Below are 20966 nucleotides of genomic sequence, written 5' to 3'. Positions count from 1 at the left end.
CTGTGGCAGCCGCCCAGAGTGGCTGGGGAAACCCAGCCAGATGGGTGGGGTACAAATAAATTATTATTATTATTATTATTATTATTATTATTATTATTATTATTATTGGAGCGTGATGTGTGCATTCAAACATTTGCCACATTGATACAGTAAAGTCGTCTCACTGGGACTTTGACTTGAGTGTATGTGGAACGCCATTTAGGATAGGGTTCCCTCTTATAAAGCAAACATGAGATGAATGCAGCCATAGAAGCACCAATCATATGCAGCATTCGGACCCATGGGAAAGTGAATTTACTGTGTCATGTAGGGGCATAATATAATTAACCTCACTAAGTAGCCAGATTCCACTTTCCCACTTACCAATAAATCAGTAAGAGCTTTACAACAGGGATCTACTGTAGACCAGTGGCACTTCAGATGTGGTTGAACTTTGATCCTCATCATCATTGACCATTGCTAGCTGGACCTAATGAGAGCTGGAATCCCACAACAGCTGGAGGCTACAGATTTCTTATTCCTGGTTTGCAGAGTACCACTCTATGCTCACTTCTAATGTCTGAATTGTCTCCTTCACCAGCTCAGTCTGTTTCATTATTTTCTTAGTGCATAGCTTTGAAAGTGCTTGACATAGTGCAACTGAAGCAAAGCAGGTCATGGTCTGGCCAGGGCTTGGATTGGATGACAACCATGAGAGTGAGATGAGAGATTTTACAACCATGAGAGATTTTACAACCATGAGATTTTTACCATTTTAAGATTCATAATGGAAGAAAGGCAGGGCATTTAATGTAAAAAGTAATGGCTGTTAAATGAGAAGAGGCCCAGATCTTACTGTTATGGCTAAGTGGTGTCATTTTCGTAGCCTCTTGTGTTTTTGCTTCTTTTACAGAAACCAGGAAAATGGTGCGCTATGCATGTCCATATTGCTTGGCAAATATACCATCATCAACAGAAAGTGAAGGTGAGTCCCTTTGGGCAAGTGAAACCTTCCTAAGGGAATACAAAGGAGCATGTTTAGGGGGAGGGGCCAAAGCTACACAGCCAGAGCATGTGTTTTGTATAGTAAGGTGCAATGTCCAGTCCTTGGCATTTTAGTTTAGAAAGATCACATAGCAGATGATGGAGAAGACCCTTTGCTTCCCAACAGCCACTGCTAGTTAGAGCAGAGCTAGGTAGTCTGACCTAGTCTAAGGTAGCTCTTTATGTTCCCCTGTATTTTGCTCATTATTGATTTATTTATAAAAAATATTTGTATGCTACTATTAAAAAAATTAATAAAGCAGTTTACCTCAAACATACATACAATAAAAGCCATGTAAAAAATTTAAATCAAAGATCAACTCTTACCCATAGATATTTTCTTAATTCCACACATAAACTTGGTGGCATAGAAAAGTTTTCAGCAGATGTTTCAAAACTAAAACCAAAGCTATCTGCTTAATCTCTGTTGGCAGAGCATTCCACTGGGCTGGGCCAATGTCTTGTTCATGATTGTGGTTTGTTTCCTGTTTGTTTTTCCTATTACAGAAACAGATGCAGTCAGATCCCCATAAACTGGATTTTGGCCTGAAACCTGAATTTCTGAGTCGGCCGCCAGGTCCTAGTCTCTTTGGGGCCATCCACCATCCCCATGACTTAGCTCGGCCCTCCACTCTCTTCTCTGCAGCCAGTGAGTATGCATATCACTGATCCATTATTGAAGAACATAGTACAAGCCTGCTGGATCAGGCCAAAGACCCACCTAGTTCTGCATCTTGTGGTGGCCAAGCCGATGCCTGTGAGGAAACTCACAAGCAGGACCGAGTCACAAGAGCCCTCTGCCCTCATGCAGTTTCCATCAGAAGCATTCCATTCAGAAGCATTGCTGCCTCTAACAGTGGAGGCAGAACATAGCCATCATGGCTAGTAGCCTTTGTTAGTCTTGTCCTCCACGAATTTGTCTAATCCTATTTTAAAGCCATCCAAGTTGGTAGTTGTCACTGCCTCCTTCGGGAGCAAACTCCATGTGTGCTGTGTGACTAAATAAAAGGTGGAAAAAGCAAGTAAGGAATGTGGCCAGTCTTCTCAGAGCAATTCTGAAGGAAAACCAAAAACATGCATAGGAATAATCTGTGCTGACTATGAGTCCCTGGGGATGCCTGAAGCTGTCTTAGTCAGGAAGAGTCAGGCTGGAATTTCAGGACCCTGGATAGCTCCGAACAGGCAAATCTTTCCAATGATTCCCTGCTCCCCTCCACTTCCAATTGGAATCAAGTGTGGGTGAGAGTGGGCCCACACCCTTAGTCACCCCCCTTCTGCGGAGCCTCACCACCCTCTACGTGTGGGGAGCTGAATGTCTGCCACAATGAGCCTTCCAAACTTGTGCAGACTCCCCATGCAATTTCAGAACCGTGCATAACCATGGCTTTAAAGCTGGTTTTCCCAGGATCTACAATGTGCAATGCGAGTGTAGCATCCCTGGCAGAGGGCAGTCCGGCCTCTGCTTAAATACTTCCAGCAAAGGAGTCTCTCGAAAGCCACCTGTAGAGAGACATGCTGGAAGTGTCCTAATGATACATCTGCATGAGATCAGGTGACAAGACCAACACAGCATCTAGGTGAACCAAATTTGGAATGCAATCCCAGTTTCGCCAGAAACACCTGTGTACGACGTCCAGTGACTATAAACACGTTTGTCAGCCATTTTTCATCAAACTGTTTACTGGGCTACAAGGGAAGGTCTCGATATACAGTATACCCCTCAGTTCTAGAAGACAGGACCTGCTTTCAGCATTGTGATATGTTGGCACTGTGTATCTTCTCTGAACCTGCTATTCAAGTGTTGTTTTATTTTTGCTTTTGAATTTGTCCTGATAGGTGCTGCCCACCCAGCCGCACCCCCTTTTGGCCCTCACCCCCATCACAGCAACTTCCTCAACCCTGCTGCTCATTTAGGTAAGTAGGCATTACCAACTTGTAATAAGCTGCCAAGCAACTGTGGCAATGGGCCCATCATCCTTGAGAGCATTTTTTACATGATTTAGTGCAGAAGGAGCCAACACAATGCCCTCCAGATGTTGCTGTACAATAGCTATGCTGACTGGGCCCGAAGGGAGCCAGAGTGCACCAGGACGCCACAACATGGGCTCCCTCTAAGACCCCATCTAAACCATACGGTGGTACCTTGGATTACAGACGCTTCAGGTTACAGACGCTTCAGGTTACAGACTCCGCTAACCCAGAAATAGTACCTTGGATTAAGAACTTTGCTTCAGGATGAGAACAGAAATTGCACGGCGGTGGAGCAGCGGTGGCAGGAGGCCCCATTAGCTAAAGTAGTGCTTCAGGTTAAGAACAGTTTCAAGTTATGAACGGACCTCCAGAATGAATTAAGTTATTAACCTGAAGTACCACTGTATATTTTAAGCAGTATCATACCACTTTAAACAGGCATGCCTTCCCCCCAAAGAACCCCGGGAACTGTAGTTTAAGGGTGCTGAGAGTCATTAGGAGACCCCTATTCCCTTCACAGAGCTACAACTCCCAAAGTGGTTTATCAATCTGACACTCCCCCCGCCCCATTTAAATGCCGACAGTGAAGGAGATCGCACCATCTCCAGAGGCCATCAGTTCTCATCAAATAGCTCTTATAATTAGGAAATTTGTCTGAGTGTCCAGCTATTTCCCTGCAATCCTAGTCCTCGAAATTCTGCTTCATCTTTTGCATTTCAGCCCTGCAGATACACTTCATCAGGGCAGGGGCATCTCGTGACATTCACATATTCAGGAGTGCTATTATATTTCTATTATTTTCACGTCGTTCTTCAATTCACAGTCATTTGGGCAGCACCTTAAAGAAGGAAGTGAAACAAAATACACTTTTTAAAAAAGAGCCAAAAGAGGAAAAAATACCCAGCAGGGGAAAAGAGGCAGGTGTGAGGATTATATATATCTGAAAGGCCAAAGGTTGCGTGCAGCTGCTGTAGGATTACAGTTGCCCTCTTTGGGAAAGAAAAAAATTATGAGTTTTGCCAGTAGAATCAATAGGAGAACCTTTGCCTGGTTTAAAAGATCCCTGGAATTCCCCCCTTCCTCCCCCTGTTCTGTAATAAGGGCTGAAAGAGATTTTGGGAAGCATATATGTGGAGGCGGAGAGGGAAGAAGGTTCTGTTGTGCAAGAGTAAATCCTTGTGCTACTGGAATGAGTGTACTGGAAACTGCCCAGGGTTTATTCCTGACTGCAGCTTATCGTTATGTGAGAACAAGGCCTTTGCTATTTAGAGAGAGTGCACACACATATTCTACTTCTGACATTTCAAAATCTGCTGTTCCTCCTAGGAAACAAGCAGAGTGGAACTCAAGGGATATAAGCGTTATGAGACAATATTGGGTAGAACTGGGGAGAGGCCACTTCTTTCTTATATTGGGGGTTATGAGGCAGGACACTGGGATGAAAATAGGGCATCCACCCTAAAGGAATCACCTACCCAAATTATCCATGGGTGACCCTGGGAAGAATGCTGTATCCACCTAAATTTTACTTGGAATAGACCCATTGACCTATATTAGCCATGTCCATCAATGTCAATGGGTCTAGAGTCGAGCTTGCATTGGATAGATCAGGCTTCCTCAACCTTGGCCCTCCGGATGTTTTTGGCCTACAACTCCCATGATCCCTAGCTAGCAGGACCAGTGGTCAGGGATGATGGGAATTGTAGTCTCAAAACATCTGGAGGGCCGAGGTTGAGGAAGCCTGGAATAGATCATTGTGTTTTCTTTGTAACACACATCTAGCCATAAATGCTCCATCATAGGTAACGCCCTTCCCATTAGTCTCTTTCCATTTGGTTTCAGAGACATTTAATCGGCCCACGATGTTCACCAGCCTTGCAGCCGTGAGCGGCAATGCCTTCGGGGGACTCGGGAACCCTGCCGTTAGTGAGTAAATTCTCCCAGCTGTGGCTGTGTTTGGTTTGCATTATCATCAAGGATGCTAAACCATGGCTAATTGGTGTCTCCCCAAAAGGAAAGGACTGCCTCTGTTTCTCAAAACCCTTGGGCCTCCTGAAACCCTCTTCTGTGGCCTAGTTCTCACAGGTATGGAGAACCTGAGTCTAGGGCAGGTATGAGGATCTTAATGGCCCTGCAGGCAGCGCTGGACTTGACCACCCTCTTGACCATGCTGGGTGAGCTGGTAGGAATTGGGAGTCCAAGAAGTTATAGAGGGACACAGGTTCCTCACTCCTGCAGCACTTCAGTCTATAGGTGGAGGGCTCAACATGCATGCATGCTCCTCTACACATACACAAGAAGTCTCCTGCATATAGGAAACCAGCATGTTGTCCTTTCACTTGATATATTAGCCTTCTGTATGCAAGGAACATTCATTGATGTGATGCCTTGCCTGCAGTCTGAAGTAGTGAAATTCCAAGTCGTATTGCTTATATAAAAATAATAACTGAAACTGTATATACACATGAGAGTCATAAAATTTAAAAGAACTCACCATGTGCATTGGGGGAGCCATCACACCATGAAATCCCTTCATCAATAGTGTTGGCAAGCAGTGGTCCCCAATTCATGTGGTGAGTTGTATTAAATGTTAACAGGGGTAGGTTGGGTTTATTTATTTAAAGAAAACTCACCATAAAGAGAATTTTCAGAAGAGACATTACCCAAGGTAGGCTCTTTTCAGACATTTAAATGCACAGTTGAGTCCAACCAAAGCCTACTCAGAGTAGACTCACTGACATCAAGGACAGCCCCAAGTAGTGTGTGTTGAAGTAGCCCAGGAAAACAACTGAGGCCAAGCTATTCTGATCTAGGATATACACCTCACTCAGTTTTGTATGCCAACCCTAGGATACCAAAGGGCAATCCCATTCTGGAGAATAATTTGTAGATTTAGGATGCTCTTGCATTATTTCTGGTGAGCTGCTATACCTTGTTTCCAGGCCTGATCCAGTAAAATTTCACCTACATCCCTGGTCCCCAAAATATAAAGGTTCAAGTAATATGGCATATATAGCACTCCTGCTTTTATGAATGTTTTGTAAAAACATTGTGGAAAGTTCTGGTACATTCGCAAGCTACTAAAGTAAAAAGTGGTCATATTTAAAAGGGCTTTTATACAACGGGATTTGCTTGCAAATCATGCTAACCAACAGAGAAATCCACAACTTTTGAAAAATGGGCTTTCATGTTTCTGAAAATTACGAGATGGAGCCTGGAGGGATGTTTCCAGTGTAGGCCATTGACAGGGCCTACTCCCTTGAGTTGGAAAACAAATTCTAGCAAGTGGTTGACCACATTGGTCTTGGATACAGTGTGGGCAAAAGAAACAGCTAGCTGAGAGAACCCAAAATCAAGGAACAGGTGTTAAATTGGCTCATCTTCAACTCTGAAGAGACTCTGGATTTGGGTTTATACAAGGCCCCATCTGCACTATACATTTCAAGCAGTATCATAGCACTTGAATCAACCATAGTTCCCCCCCACACACACACACAAAAATCATGGGAACTTTAGTCTGTTAAGCATGCTGAGAGTTGTTAGGAGACTCCTATTCCCCCCACAGAGCTGCATTTCCCAGAGTTCCCTAGGAAAAGGGATTGATTTTCAACTATTCTGGAAATTGTAGCTCTATGAAGGGAATAGAGGTCTCCTAACAACTATCAGCACCCGTAATAGATTGCAATTCTCAGTTTTCCTTGCAGGAAGCCATGGCAGGTCCAATCTTGTTCCTAGTTTCCCACTGTCATCTTCTTCTTGGTTTTTTGTTTTTTTTCGTCCCAATGGGCCTTTGCCTTGTATTACTGTGTTTGTGTCTCTTTTTTTGCCACTGCAGAGGTTTTTGTGATGAATGACCATTGTGCTTGCTTATTTCTTAACGTATCTATTCCTTTGGTTTTCTCTAGTTGTGTCAGCTGCTCACTGTGAACAGAAAAGCCACAGTATAAGTGGTTTAAAACAAAGTGGGGTTCTAGCCAATGTTAATCCAACTCAGAGTAGACCCATTGAAAATATTGGGTATTGCAAACTTGGATCTACTCTGAATGAAGCTTAGTTGACTTGGCTGTATCCACTGCAAGTCAGAACCATTGAAATTAATGACTAACCTAGCTCCATTCATTTCAGTGGAGCAGAAGTTAGTTGAGATAGCTCAGCTGGTAGACCATGAGACTCTTAATCTCAGGGCCATGGGTTCAAGCCCCATGTTGGATCAAAGATTCTTGCACTGCAGGAGGTTGGACTATATGATCCTCATGATCCAACTCTACAATTCTGTGATTCTGAATACACCCCAAATATTCCAACTGCACCAAATTATCGGAGGCCATCTTTGGTTTCCAGTATTTGTGTCACTAGTAAGTGAGGATGTCAGAGAATTCCAAGAAAAGCAAAAATTACTGGTTTTCACTTGTCCAGTCCCAGTGAAATCAATGGACATGACTAGCTTCAAGTCCATTAAGTCCTGTGGGTCTGAGTAGAACTTGATTAGGTACAACCCAATACGAAATCTGAAGACCGAAATGACCCAACCAGCCAAAATGATGGCGTATCATTTCAAATACTGGGCAAATAAGTCATCCAGAATGGATACAGGGCCAATACCCATCTTACCTTCTCTCGGGTTAGGGTATTCCAAAGCTGATGTGCCACCCTCAAAAAGGCAGTCTCTTTCACAGATGCATAATGCACAAATAAGATTGAATGGCAAGTTGCCTTCCGAATGTGAGGATTACCCAATGCTAATGCTTATCTGTTAATCTCCTTTCCTTTTTCCAGCTCCCCAATATATGTATTCATTTTAAACTCTGAGTGCTGTAAAAATAAAAAAAAAGGTTGGGTTTGATTGGTAAGTACCATCGACTGAGCATATTGCTTCTTCTTTTTTTCTTTCCCCCCTTCACCATTTCAGCGCCCAACACTATGTTCGGCCACAAGGATTGCCCCAGTATGCAGAGCTTTAGCAACCCACATGAGCCCTGGAACCGCCTGCACCGAACTCCTCCTTCGTTCCCGACCCCTCCGCCCTGGCTCAAGCCAGGTGAGCTGGAACGCAGTTCGTCTGCTGCAGCTCATGAGCGAGATAGAGATGTAGATAAAGGAGACTCTTCTCTTAGTAAAGATGACAAAGACAGGTATGAAAGAACACTTTTCTGAGCATCGTTGAGCGCAACGCCGGGGCAAGGAGCCGAGAGGCTTGTCATTCCTACTTATGCAACTACCAGGTCTTCTCAGAAGTTCCCTAATCATCGGCCACACTGACTGGCTGCAGAGCCCTCTTCAGACATAGAACGGAACAGCAGCCATAATATTGGCCCCCTTGATTGGCAGGCTCTGCGAGAAAACTCCAGATCAGTGAAGGCTGGTCCAGGAGGGCAAATAGGGCACTGCCCCAACAAGCTCAGTCTGCTCTGAGCCAGTGCCAACCTGCCTGCCCATCTACTTATAACCAGCCCAGGTGGTGATACTGCCATTCTCTCATGATCACCTCTCGCATGGGCATGTTTAATAGGGATGCAGGAGTGGGTCTTCTCAGTGGCTGCTGCTAGGCTTACTAGAGACATGCTCCTGCTTGTTGTAGGTGAAGACTGTTCCTTCAGGCTTTAGGGAACCAACTCCTTTTTTTAATTATACTATCTGAGTTTTAATAGATTTGTTTTGGCATTATTTTAATTCCATTATAGTTTAATTACTTTTATCTATTATTTCCTGGGGTGGTGGGAAGAGGTAGGAGATGATAGATAGATAGATAGATAGATAGATAGATAGATAGGGACCACGACTCATTTGTAGAGCATCTGCTTTGCATGCAGAAGGTCCCACGTTCAGTCTCTAGCATCTCCACTGAGAAAGACACCCTATCTGAAAGCCTGGAGAGCTTTTTGCAGTCACTGTGTAGACAATTCTGGGCTAAATGGAACCACCATATGACCCAGTTGAAAGGCAGCTTTCTATGTTCACAGTTAGTGTCCCACTGAAAACTAGTTACTGGGAGACATGTCAGATGGTTGACACCTGCCAGTTGAACTTGTGAGAAAGTATCTGGCTGGATACTTTTGAAAGCAGGATCCTGGACTAGATAGAAATTTTATCTTACACTGTAGGACTCTTCTTATAGAAAATATTGTTGTCGTCCTGGGACACAACAAAGTGTGTGTTGCCATCCTAACTCACTGTAACTCACTTGGACTTCTGAGTTGTCAACTCTACTGAAATTAAAGAAACTTCAGTGTATGGTAGGTGTGATGACAATTGATCCTTCAGATGTTGCTGAACTACAGCTCCCATCAGCCCTAGCAAGCATGGCCGATGGCCATGGATGATGGAAGTTGTGGTTCAGCAATACCTGGAGGGCCAAAGGTTCTCCACACCTGGTGTATGCTATTGAGAAATGAGTTGCAAGCTTTGGGTTTAGACCTCTACTTTCTGTAGTGTCCTGCAACAGATAACTGTTGTGCTTTCCTTCATCTAGGGAGAGTATAGAGAAAAGACACTCCAGCCATCCTTCTCCTGCACCTGTCCATTCTGTGAGCTCCCTTGGACATGGCCGTAGCTCAGCTGAGCAGATAAGGAGCCACCTGAACCCAGAGATACGGGAAAAAGAAAAACCCAAAGAGCGCGAGAGGGATCAGTCCGAACCTCGGAAAGATGTTAACGTTGATGAGCACAAGGCAAAGGACAACTATATTTCAGACAAAGAAGGTCTAACCCATGAGAGCAGACCACTGGAAGAGTCTAAGCAATCATCCCGGGTACCTTCACCCTATACCAGGCCTGCTGTTGTGGAGAACACCAGACCTAACAGCACCTCTAGCCGAGATACCGAGAAAAAGAATGAGCCTGTGTATGAGAGTCTGAAGAAATCCAGCGAAGTTAAAGTGAAGGAGGAAAGGAAGGAGGATCATGACATCCCACCTGAAGCTCCACAGACACACAGGCCGTCTGAACCACCACCACCACCACCAATGCCCACCTCCAATGTTCATCCAGGCCCTTTGGTGTCAATGCCCATGTCTGTGGGTGTCACCGGCATCCATCCCATGAACAATATCAGCGGTCTAGACAGGACTCGCATGATGACACCTTTTATGGGGATCAGCCCAATTCCAGGCAGCGAACGATTCCCTTACCCTTCCTTCCATTGGGACCCAATGAGGGATCCATTGAGAGATCCTTACCGAGACTTGGATATCCACCGGAGAGACCCTTTGGGCAGAGAGTTTCTCCTGAGGAATGACCCATTGCACCGTCTTTCTGCACCGAGGTTATATGATGCAGAGAGGTCGTTCAGGGACAGAGAACCACATGACTACAGTCACCATCACCACCCACTTTCAGTCGACCCTCGCCGTGAGCATGAGAGGGGGGCCCACCTGGACGAGAGAGAGAGGTTGCACATGCTCAGAGAGGACTATGAGCACGTACGGCTTCACTCTGTTCACCCTGCAGCTCTGGACGGCCATTTGCCTCACCCTAGCTTAATCACCCCAGGACTTCCAAGCATGCACTATCCCAGGGTCAGCCCATCCTCAGGACTTCAGAATGGGATCCTCAATAAAAGCCCTCCAACGGCGGCTCTAAGTGCCCCTCCCCCTCTCATTTCGACTCTGGGACCTAGACCTAGCTCCCCGCGCAGGACTACCCCTTTGTCGTCAGAAATGCGGGACAGACCACCCTCACACACACTCAAGGACATAGAAGCACGATAAGGCAAACAGAATCAGACCAGGAGAGGACATTTTGTTAAATGGAATGTCATTGCAGATCTTCTTACTCAACAAATTTAGACTTTGGTTATGACCCAACTGTATAAAAATGTATAGACTCAATTGTGCAAATATATTTGTTGGTTTTTTTAAAAAAAATAATGATGATGATATGATGTTGGGTTGTATATTATATGTTTTCAGAAACTTTAGACAAAAAAGTTGATGCATTTTCTTTATGCCCCCCTAATTGTTTTGAACCCTCACCCCACCCCCCAGCAGGAGTAAGATGCTGCAAGTCAGTATCTTGGCTCTAAAAAAAGTTATCCCTCTTTTTTCTCCCCCTCCCCCCCCCATGCTAAAATGATGGAAACTGTAGATCTTTCTTTTCCTTGCGAGATGTTTCCTCCCCCCCCCCCGCCCCCATATTACTTCATGGGTTAATGGGTCATTTATGCAAAATGGGTAAGATTAAAGCTTTACTTTGTAAATATGTAAATAGAAAGAAAGCTAAGTAACATAATACATTAATACTTCTTAAACTGTGCTCTTTGCAGACTTTTAATGGCGTGCAAGGCCACTGCTGAGTTGCCTGCAGCATTTCTCTTGTTATATGACAGCTAAATCCCTTCAGCTATGCAATGAATTCTAGGGCTTTTCACAAAAGCCTCTTTTAAACTCAAAGGAGCCTTGTCAACAAACTCAACCACCCACTTAGAAGTCATACTTTCCCTGAACATACTTTTCTCACCTGCTTGCCACCTTTTTTGATGAAAAAAGTAAGCCATCCAAACTTCAGCAAACAGAACTTTAGTATCAGCTGCTGCTGCTGCTGCTGCTGCTTATTACCACTTTTGTCTTGTGCTTTTCAGTTGCAAAGTGTGTACAGTATTTGATCATGTCCGTCCTCCTTGTTGTAGCCCTACCGGGGTTACTAGGATTCACATTTTGCAAATCATGAGCTTGAGTCTGAGGCCAGGACTTGCTCAAAGCAACTTAATGAATCCTTGGCCAGGCCAGGCCTGAACTCGTGTCTCCAAGAGCCAAAACCAAATTTCTGTCCATGGTTTTACGTTTTCTCTCTTTTGCTAAAGCCCCGTATCTTTCCCGGGAAGTCTCAAAAATGATGGTGCCTGCTTGTGTAAGGGTGCTACATCATGGCTCAGCTGTATGTGCAGTGATCTCTTAATTGAGGCCAGTGGGCAATTCCTCCAGTCCCTGATGTCACCTTCAAATTTCTGGTCCAACTATAGGGTTGCCAGAACGCTGGGGCTAACATAACTCCATTCAGCAAATGAGGCATTTGACTTCATAGAGTGGTGCTGAGCAGTCACTACCTGTATACCCCACTGGCTGGTTTCTAATTACCTCCTACTCTTCCCTGCCTGCCACTGCCTCTCCCAGATGGATGAAGCCATTTCCCAAAGGTGCTAAATTGCCAAGCAACTCATGAGTTGCTGGAAAAAGGGAGGGGGGGTACTTCTTAACCACCACCAGTTGAACTTGAAGGAGCGTTGAGACGGAGGGAATAGGAAAGAGATGTCTCAGATGCCCCAAGATATTGGGCCTTGTCCTGGTGACTCCATCCATTTTCTGAAATTAGCTGCACCTAGACTATAGTGATGACAAACCACACCCACATTGGACCTTGCTCCTCAAAATGTGATGGTTTTAACCAGTGCTATTTTTCTAGAAAAAGAGGTGCCATAACTCACCATGAACAACTCCCTCATTCTCTTAGAATGGCAATGGCACCCACTTGAGACGTGCCGGAACTGAGTTCCTGTGAGTCCCCCCCCCCCAAAAAAAAGCCCTGGTTTTAACAGTGTCCCAGGAACAGGCTGTAAAGAAAATAAACAATGGAACTAATGTGTTCTTGTTTCCTTTTGTTATATATTGTTACTTCTGGAAGCTTGTTGGCTTATTCTGCAGAGTGGCAGGCCATAAATAGGCACCACAGTAACATTGATCCAATTTATTTCTAAATGTAGGGTGTTATGAACCTGGCACTTCTAGGGATATGCACAGTATAATTTTTAACACAGCTCCTCTTGGAAATGTCTGGTTATTCTGGATTTGATTGGTGTTGTGGGGACTGAGGGAGGGGCAGCCATTCATGCCTCTTGTTTTGGGTTGGATGCATATTTCCTCTCTTCCCATTTCCCCTGGTCAGCAGAAATCTGCTTCATTAAACAAGACATTTAGGCTGCAATGGTATATATGCTTACCTGGGAGTCCACACCATTGAATTCAATGGGACTCACTTCTGAGTAGGCCTGTATGGATTGCACTGGCTTTTCAGAAACAATTGCACTGTATGTTGATACTTCTTTCTTGCACAATCAATTATTGGATTAGTTTATTCATTTCATTTTTTATTTTTTATTTTTGGTTGTAATTTCTGCTATTAGCTCAGCATGTTCTAACCACAGTGGCAATGGAATCACAAGATAAAAGATAAATATATATTAATTTTAAAGAATGGAAATTGTTTTAGCCTTTTTGAAAACCCCTGTTTTCATAAGTTTTATTTTTTACGTTGTGTTCTGTTTCGAAATAATTTGGAGAGAATATGACTTTATCAGGAAGCTTACAATATCTTGTCTACTACTGGACTGTAAAAAAAATATATATGTATGGAATAAAAAAAAATAGTTCCATTGGTCTTCTAGTGTATTAAAGTGGTATCTCAAGTTGTTTTCCTGTTTGAGAAAAAAGAAAAAGAGAAGTCTAATTACAGACAGCTGTTTCTAATGATCAGAATTCTATTTTAGTAGTCAACTAAAAAAGTTTTAGTTGTAAACTTCAGATTTTGTGAACTCCAGATGTTGTGCAGTGTTTTATAAAGAACAAGACAAAACGGACAAAAAAAAAGACGTAAGAAAATCCTGGGGCGGGGGGGATGTACACTGGCACTGTAGTGATAGCTTTCAGTATTGTAAAGAAATTGTTATATACAAATCTTTTTGCTGTTTCTCCTGTATGTAATAAAGTCCTTTCTAGATCCTATGTGAAAAGGAAACAAAAAATACAAAAAACCCTGAAGCGACATTCAATCCACAGCATGTTCCCTCATGAGCGAAGACTTGTGTAATGTAAATCTGTGCCATGTTATTAAAAAATGTGAACTAAACTGGTAGGCGCTTCTTTGTTTGGAGTGACCCTCAAGAGGAGGCCTAGGAAGGTTGGTGGGAGCCCATAGGATCTACTGACTCCACCCATTCCCAGCTGTGGCTCCGCCCACTCCCAGTAGGCAGCTCCTGCCAGAACGTGACCATCAACAGAACTGAAGTCTTCCACTCCTGCTAGAGTGGTGTATTCAGACATGGGGAATAGTTGTTTGCTAGCATTCCTTTCACTCTGCAGTACCTGTTGTGTTATGGAATGGGCTTCTTGACTAATATATTGGCATATCATGCTTCAATGTCTTTCTTCTTTTTTAAAAAATGCTTTATTGATTTTAAAAACAAAACCACACAAATCAATCAACAGAGGGGGAAAAATCAATTCAAAATTGATACTTGTTATAGGTAACAAAATTATGATTATTTTCCACATGACTTCCAGCCCCCTCATTGTGGTTCCTAAGTTACATTTATTAACTACACACTTATCTTTATCTCTCCTAAGTTGTTTCAGTTATAATAATTTTATAAAGTTCTATTATTTCATGCGGAAAGTCAATCCAGGCCTGTCAGAGAATTTATATTTTTACAATCTTCTTTTAGATAAACTCTGTATATGTCCCACTCTCTGTTAAATATTTGGTCAGTGTCATCTCAGAGTGTCATCTTGCTGGTAGTCTTGCTAATTCTGCATATTCTCACATTTAGTTCTGCCAGTCTAATTTGGATGGAGTGGAGTCTCCATCCCTTTGCCATTTGAATTCTAGCTGCTGCTATTGTTTACATAAAAATTCTCCTATATTTCTCTGGAATTCCATTGCTCAGTATGCCTAGCAGGAAGGCTTCAGGCTTCTTAGGAAAAGAACATTTAAACATTATTATTTTTTAAGCTCGTTATATATTGTTTCCCAAAATTCCCTGATTATTATTTTTTTGCAGTTCCACCACATGTGGATCATAGTGCCTTTCGCCTCCCTGCATCTCCAACAAATGTTTGACCTAGATTTATACATTTTGGCCAGTTTTACAGATGTTAGGTACCATCTGTAGAGCATTTTCATGAAATTCTTTTTTAAATCATAGCATGCAGTGAATTTCAGATCTGGCATGTCATGCTTCAATGTCTTTCACTTCAGTGAGTGTGGCATGACAAAGTCCTCAGTAGACTATGTTGCTACTTGCCCATCCCTTTCACACAGGCATTCCCCAATAACTCAGCCATGAAAATGACAGGGAAGAACTGTATGCTGGCAGAGCACTCCCCTCCACTTCACTCCCACAATTTCCCAAGTGAATGGGGCTGCAAACGAATTATTTCCAGAATCAACTCGACGTGGAAGTGAGTGTCAAACTTCCAATATATCGTGCTAGATTTCCAGAAGTAGCTTCTACACGGTGCGACACCCCAAATATAATGTGAAAGCCAACCGTGTTTGCTGGTCCCGGGCGCTAACTGAGAGGTGAGGTCTCAGTCCTGTCTGAGGTCGAGGGTCCAGTATGGAGGCTGTCCATCAAAGGCGAGGCGGGGTCCAAGGCAAAAGGTTGGGTGAGGTCAGGAACTCGGGCAGGAACAGGCTACCAACAATGTTGCTCCCACAACCTGGGACTGAGGCTGACTGGCTTTTATCTGCCCCGAGGCATAGGGCAGCCCCAGTCCACAGGTGACTCGCCTCTCCTGGCCTGGAGGCAAGCACTCCTCTTGCAGGAACTTAGTTCCCTCCGCCTCTCTGCCCTGAGTCTGCAGCCCAGGAGAGGCTGGAGGGTTACCAGACCCAGAGGCAACCTTCTCTTTCCCTGACGAGGCTGAGAGTGGAGCACCTGCAGGCAATGGGTCCTCCATAACCTCAGGGGCCAGAGCAGACTCAGCTGATGCCTGCACCTGAGGATCCAGCACAGGTGAGGACCCTTCAGGCTCAGGCCCCAGCCCCGGCTCAGCTGGTTCTGGAGGCGGGGACTCCTGTGCAGGCTGGGATTCCTCAGGTTCAGCCTCTGAGTCCGAATCCCAGGCCATCACACCGTGGAAGAATAGGGAAATGGAACAAACGGCTGCTGTACTCTTGTTTTCATAGCAGAAAATACGGTACTTGCTTATATTCTGGATGAGTGGTTTTTAATCAGTTCTCCATTTTCATCTCAAGCTTTGGTGATGCTGAGGAAACGTCACATTCATCAGAGTACCTGCCAGTTTGGTAAGTGATTGCTTCATGCATCCCTACTGTCTCTCTTTGATCTCCGACATTTTAAGCAGTGTTGAGCCACTTTAAACAGACCTAACCAAGGTTGCCGGCTCCTCAGTGTTCATAGGGCCCCCCTATGCCATGTCAGGATGTTGAGTGGGCTCCCTCAATCCTCTGGAGAAGGTGGCGCCTCTAGCCCTGGCTTTCCTCCAAATAATCTTCAGAATTGTAGTATGTGAAAGGTGCTGTCTTGTTAGCAGCCCCCTTTGCCCCCTCAGAAAGCTCCAATTCACAGAGTTCCATGGGAAGAGGGAATACTTGTTAAACCACTCTGAGGAATTGGAGCCATGTGAGGGGAAGACAGTGGTCTCCTAACAACACTCAGCAGGAAGGACAGGATATAAATTTCATTAATTTAATTAAATTAATTAATAAATAGTAAATGAACTGCAGCTCACAGGGTTCTTTGAGGAAAGCCAAGACTGATCAAAGTGGAAAGAAAGCCAGTGTGGTGTAGTGGTTAAGAGCGGTAGTCTCATAATCTGGTGAACCGGGTTTGCTTCCCCACTCCTCCACATGCAGCTGCTGGGTGACCTTGGGCCAGTCACACTTCTCTGAAGTCTCTCAGCCCCACTCACCTCACAGAGTGTTTGTTGTGGGAGGGGAAGGGAAAGGAGAGTGTTAGCCGCCTTGAGACTCCTTCAGGTAGCGATAAAGTGGGATATCAAATCCAAACTTCTTCTTCTTCTTCTTCTTCTTCTTCTTCTTCTTCTTCTTCTTCTTCTTCTTCTTCTTCTTCTTCTATAATGTGGATGCTGTTAGGACAGTTTCTGCAACTTCTCCACGCAGAGAACCTGCTATTTGTTCTTCCTCTTGCTTCAAACATAGCTGAAGAAACCTTTAAGAATGATCTTTCTCTCACTCAAGCCTGAGCTCATTCTGAGCTTTGGCCAGCCTTCAACTGCTGGCTATTCAAGAGAAATAAAGAAGCAAGAATTTAGAAAGAGGACTGCAAGACAAGGGAAGGACGACGTCTGACTCAAACACAGGTTGCAAGCAGATTGTTCCCTTGATTTTTAGATCTTTGCTTTTACAAGGATAATAATGGTAACTTATTCCGCTATCGCTCCAAAGATAAAACAATCATGTGCTCTTAGTAGTGCTTAAAATTGCATATCGTCATGTGGAAAGAAGTTGATGTCCTGGGAACTCCTGATCAAAGCAATAGTGTTATTTGGCTCGGAGTGGGGAGACAGTTCCATTGACAGGGAAGTTCATGTTGATGGTTTAATTGTTGTGGGAGCAAGAGAAGGAAGAGGGAGAAATGGTGAACTATGCTGCAGCCACCAGGGAACAGACTTTATAAATTAAAGACATTTTCTGAAAGGGAGCGGTCTTTCTCTAAAATAAGCAAATAAATAAATGGCTTGGGAGGACAGTGAAATCTCCATTGCTGGTGCTCAGAGATACATCCATGATACAATGGTACCTCAAGTTACAGGCGCTTCAGGTTACAGACGCTTCAGTTTACAGACTCCACTAACCCAGAAATAGTACCTTGGATTAAGAACTTTGCTTCAGGATGAGAACAGAAATTGCATGGTGGCGATGCAGCAGCAGCGGGAGGCCCCATTAGCTAAAGTGGTGCTTCAGGTTAAGAACAGTTTCAGGTTCAGAACAGACCTCCAGAACAAATTAAGTTCTTAACCCGAGGTACCACTGTATTACTAACCACTGCCATAATTGTCAGCATTGAACTTCATACTTCCAAAAGCTACTGCAGCTGTACATTTGAATGCAGATTTGACATATCGGGTTCAGATAATGTACCATCTCTCTTGTGTTTCTTCAGTATTCTTCTGTCCACATTCTGCTTTCACAGAGTCCCATCAATATGTGGGTTGAAAGAGAAACAATGTGGGGCAGTGGTTAGAGTGTTGAACAAGGACTGGGGAGACCCAGCATCAAAGAAATTTAGCATGGGAAGAGACCTCAAAGGTCCAATACAGGTAGCCCATCGTTGCTCTGGAATACCTGGTGGTTGGCATAACAAAGGACAGTCCAGTCACTCCTGAAGTTCAAATCTCACCTCAGTCATGAAGGTCTCTTAGTGACCTTGGACTAATCACTTAGCAGAATAGCAGGCATATTCAATGTTCTCTGTTCACTAGTGCAAGAGCCCTTGTACTAGAAAATGGCAGGGTTTAAAGGATGTGCAACAAAGAGTATAATGCAACCGCTGTGCTAGCAGAAACTTCTTGTACAACAACTGGTTCTGTTGAACAACAATGTATTTTGTGAGTGCAGCCTATGACACCTTCTCAAAATTCATAATGTGCCCACAGGCCCCAAAATGTTGGTGATCCCTGGACTAAACCATTATGGTTGTGTCCAATTGACAGGAGCGAGCCAGCAGTAAATCACACAATGCACGATGAAGGTAACTCTGTATTTGCAAGAACAGGATCTGCACAGACTTGGCAGAGTGTTAGGCCTAATGAGCTCAGGAACTCACCCCCAGGAAGTCATGTCCTCGTAGATTAGACTCCTATGCCTCTTCACAAGCCTGACCCATCCCTTTCTCTTTGCCTCCCTCCTCTCCTCTCCTCCTCCTGAGAGTAGGCACATAGAGAGATCACCTCGCAACACTCCTTAATACCCATTCCAAGGGGTTAAATGTCCCTTTATGAACTCCAAGCTCCTTCCCGAAAGGTGCAGCATGCAGATTTATTATTAATTATCACCACCATTATTACTGTTTATTAATTACCTACACTTAACCTTAATATTCCAGGGTGGGACGTGTGTGAGAGAGTAAGAGAGAGAAATCCCTCAGTAACCAATAAACTCTTAACTACCTATATTTAAACGAATTGTTTAAAACAGTCTAAATGTTTACAACTGCACTAGGACCCATGAAATCAAATTAAAACCCAGCTTCCTCTGACACACTTATGCATTGAAAAGCATCTCATAGGCAAACACGCACAGTTAAACTGTTCATAAAGAAATGCCTAAAATAAAATAAGTGTGTTAAAGAATAATGACCTCAAGCTGATTTCTGAGGAGAATTTTAAAAAAGAGTGCAGCCTCTTGGCTTCTAATATCCCACCAAAGATTGCCAGGTGGCTCTTAATTCATCACAATCCACAGACCACCTGAATGTGGGACAACCACTTAAGGGACAAGAGTTTCAGGTGAGCCAAACATTAAGCTCTCCCTTGCTCGTCTGCACCCTCCTGTTTCAATAAAAAGTTGCTTTCTATCATCTCAGACTATTTGTCCATCAGGTTTATCATAAGCTACACTCACTTCCAGCAGCTCCCCAGGATGAATGTCTGCAACATTTCCCATCATCCATTCCTTCATAACCAGTGGTGGCTCATGGCCGTTAGGACTTGTACAGCGGACTGCAGGGAGTCCAATGGTAGGTGGAATCTGTTCCAGTTAATTCTAGTTTTGTCCCCATTGTCTCCATGGTTGAGTTCTGCAAGGGCAACATGGCAGACGAAGGAGGAGAAAGTTGGCAGTCTGGACCAGTTGCAAAGGTGAAGGTGGGCAGATCAGGGCTGGCTTGGGGGCAAGCTACAGTTGGTGGGGCAATTGCCTTAAAGAAGCAGCCTCTGTTGCTAATGGCAATACAATACACGTATCTTTCAGCCACAATTTCTAAGGTAAGGGGAAGCACCCAGTGCCACATACTGTGTTATTTCTCTTTACAGATATGAGCTGCTATGCTTTGGTGAAGCCGCTAGATGGTGGTGTGGTGCAAAGATTTCAAATCCTAGCATGCAAGGTGTTTAATTTGAGAAAGGGAAAAGAGTGGAGTTATCCGTAGTGGGTTCAAGTGCAGTGCTCACTTAAGCTAAATTGCAATACAAGTCTGATAGTTAATTGGAACAGTTAGGGAAACCCCGGTTGGGGGGGGGTGAGGATTCTAGAATTGCTACCCTTTCCATTTTAATGGGTGCAAAAGAGCAAGGACAAATATCTGCATCTCCGCTTTAGGGAATAATTCTCTCCAGTGCTTTTAATGGTACAGATTTTGAGGCAAAGGCACTCTCTCTCCTGTTGATCTGTGCTTTGTGGGCAAAGTGCATTCCACCATCTCATTAATTCAAAAGGGGTTCATTGCATTGACGTCAGTCCAATTATTCTGGTGCACATAGAAACATTTTGATGTACACTCAATGTGGTATACAGTGGTACCTCGGTTTACAAACTTAATCTGTTCCGGAAGTCAGTTCTTAAACAGAAATCATTCTTAAACCAAGGCGCGCTTTCCCTAACAAGGCCTCCCACCACTGGTGCCCTTCCACCTTTTGGCTTCCATTCGTAGACCGAGGTAAAGTTCTCAAACCAAGACACTATTTCTGGTTTTGTGGAGTTTGTAAACCGAATAGTTCCTAAACCAGACTGTTCTTCAACCGAGGTACCACTGTACTTTTAATATCCCGGGGCAGCATCTTAAACACATTTATTGTCCCTATGCCCACAGAGCAAGCTTGAAGGGCAATCATAGTCATGGCTTCCTCCCAAGAATCCAGGGAACTGTCATTCGCTGAGGGTGCCGAGAATTGTTAGGTGACCCCTTTTCCTCTCAGTGAGTTACAATTCTCAGAGTTGTTTATGAACCAATCTGTCTTTCCAGGGAACTTTGATTTAATACTTATGTCAATATTTCACCTCCTCTCTCTGTCAGCATTGTGTGTGGGAGTCTTAAATGGGGAGGGAGTGTCTTAAGTGGGGAAGGAGTGGCGTTTCATGATGGTTTTTATGCTGATTTATGTGTTGGCATAGTTGTTGGTATTGTGTTAATATGTTGTTAATTTTATTCTAAAATTGTTGAACTACTGCAGTATCCATGCAGACAATAAAAAAGGTGATTTCAATACATGTTCAGGGAGCTGTTTTCAGTGCCTGAAGTGCTCTGTGGCCACTCTAAGGCACTCTGTATAAGTTCAGGG

General features: G+C 44.0%; 1 protein-coding gene across 5 annotated transcripts in view; it reads left to right on the top strand.

Annotated features, from left to right (window-relative positions):
* AUTS2 (activator of transcription and developmental regulator AUTS2) overlaps positions 1–13830 on the top strand; it is a 685027-nt gene extending 671197 nt beyond the window's left edge. For 3 of the 5 annotated variants that reach the window (XM_079955418.1, XM_079955417.1, XM_079955420.1), the window contains 6 exons: positions 893–964; positions 1531–1672; positions 2860–2937; positions 4837–4920; positions 7904–8126; positions 9464–13830. In XM_079955418.1, coding sequence (XP_079811544.1) covers positions 893–964; positions 1531–1672; positions 2860–2937; positions 4837–4920; positions 7904–8126; positions 9464–10700 — 1836 coding nt within the window. In that variant the 3' untranslated portion in view covers positions 10701–13830. Of the gene's footprint in view, positions 1–892; positions 965–1530; positions 1673–2844; positions 2938–4836; positions 4921–7903; positions 8127–9463 lie in introns of all 5 variants that reach the window. The other 2 variants (XM_079955416.1, XM_079955419.1) reach the window with 2 other exon arrangements.
* Positions 13831–20966: the final 7136 nt, after the last annotated feature.

This window comes from Podarcis cretensis (genome assembly GCF_951804945.1).
Source record: "Podarcis cretensis genome assembly, chromosome: 15".
NCBI classification, from domain to species: domain Eukaryota; kingdom Metazoa; phylum Chordata; class Lepidosauria; order Squamata; family Lacertidae; genus Podarcis; species Podarcis cretensis.
The sequence above is the reverse complement of the archived record's forward strand: the minus strand, read 5'-3'. Positions and strand labels throughout refer to the sequence as shown.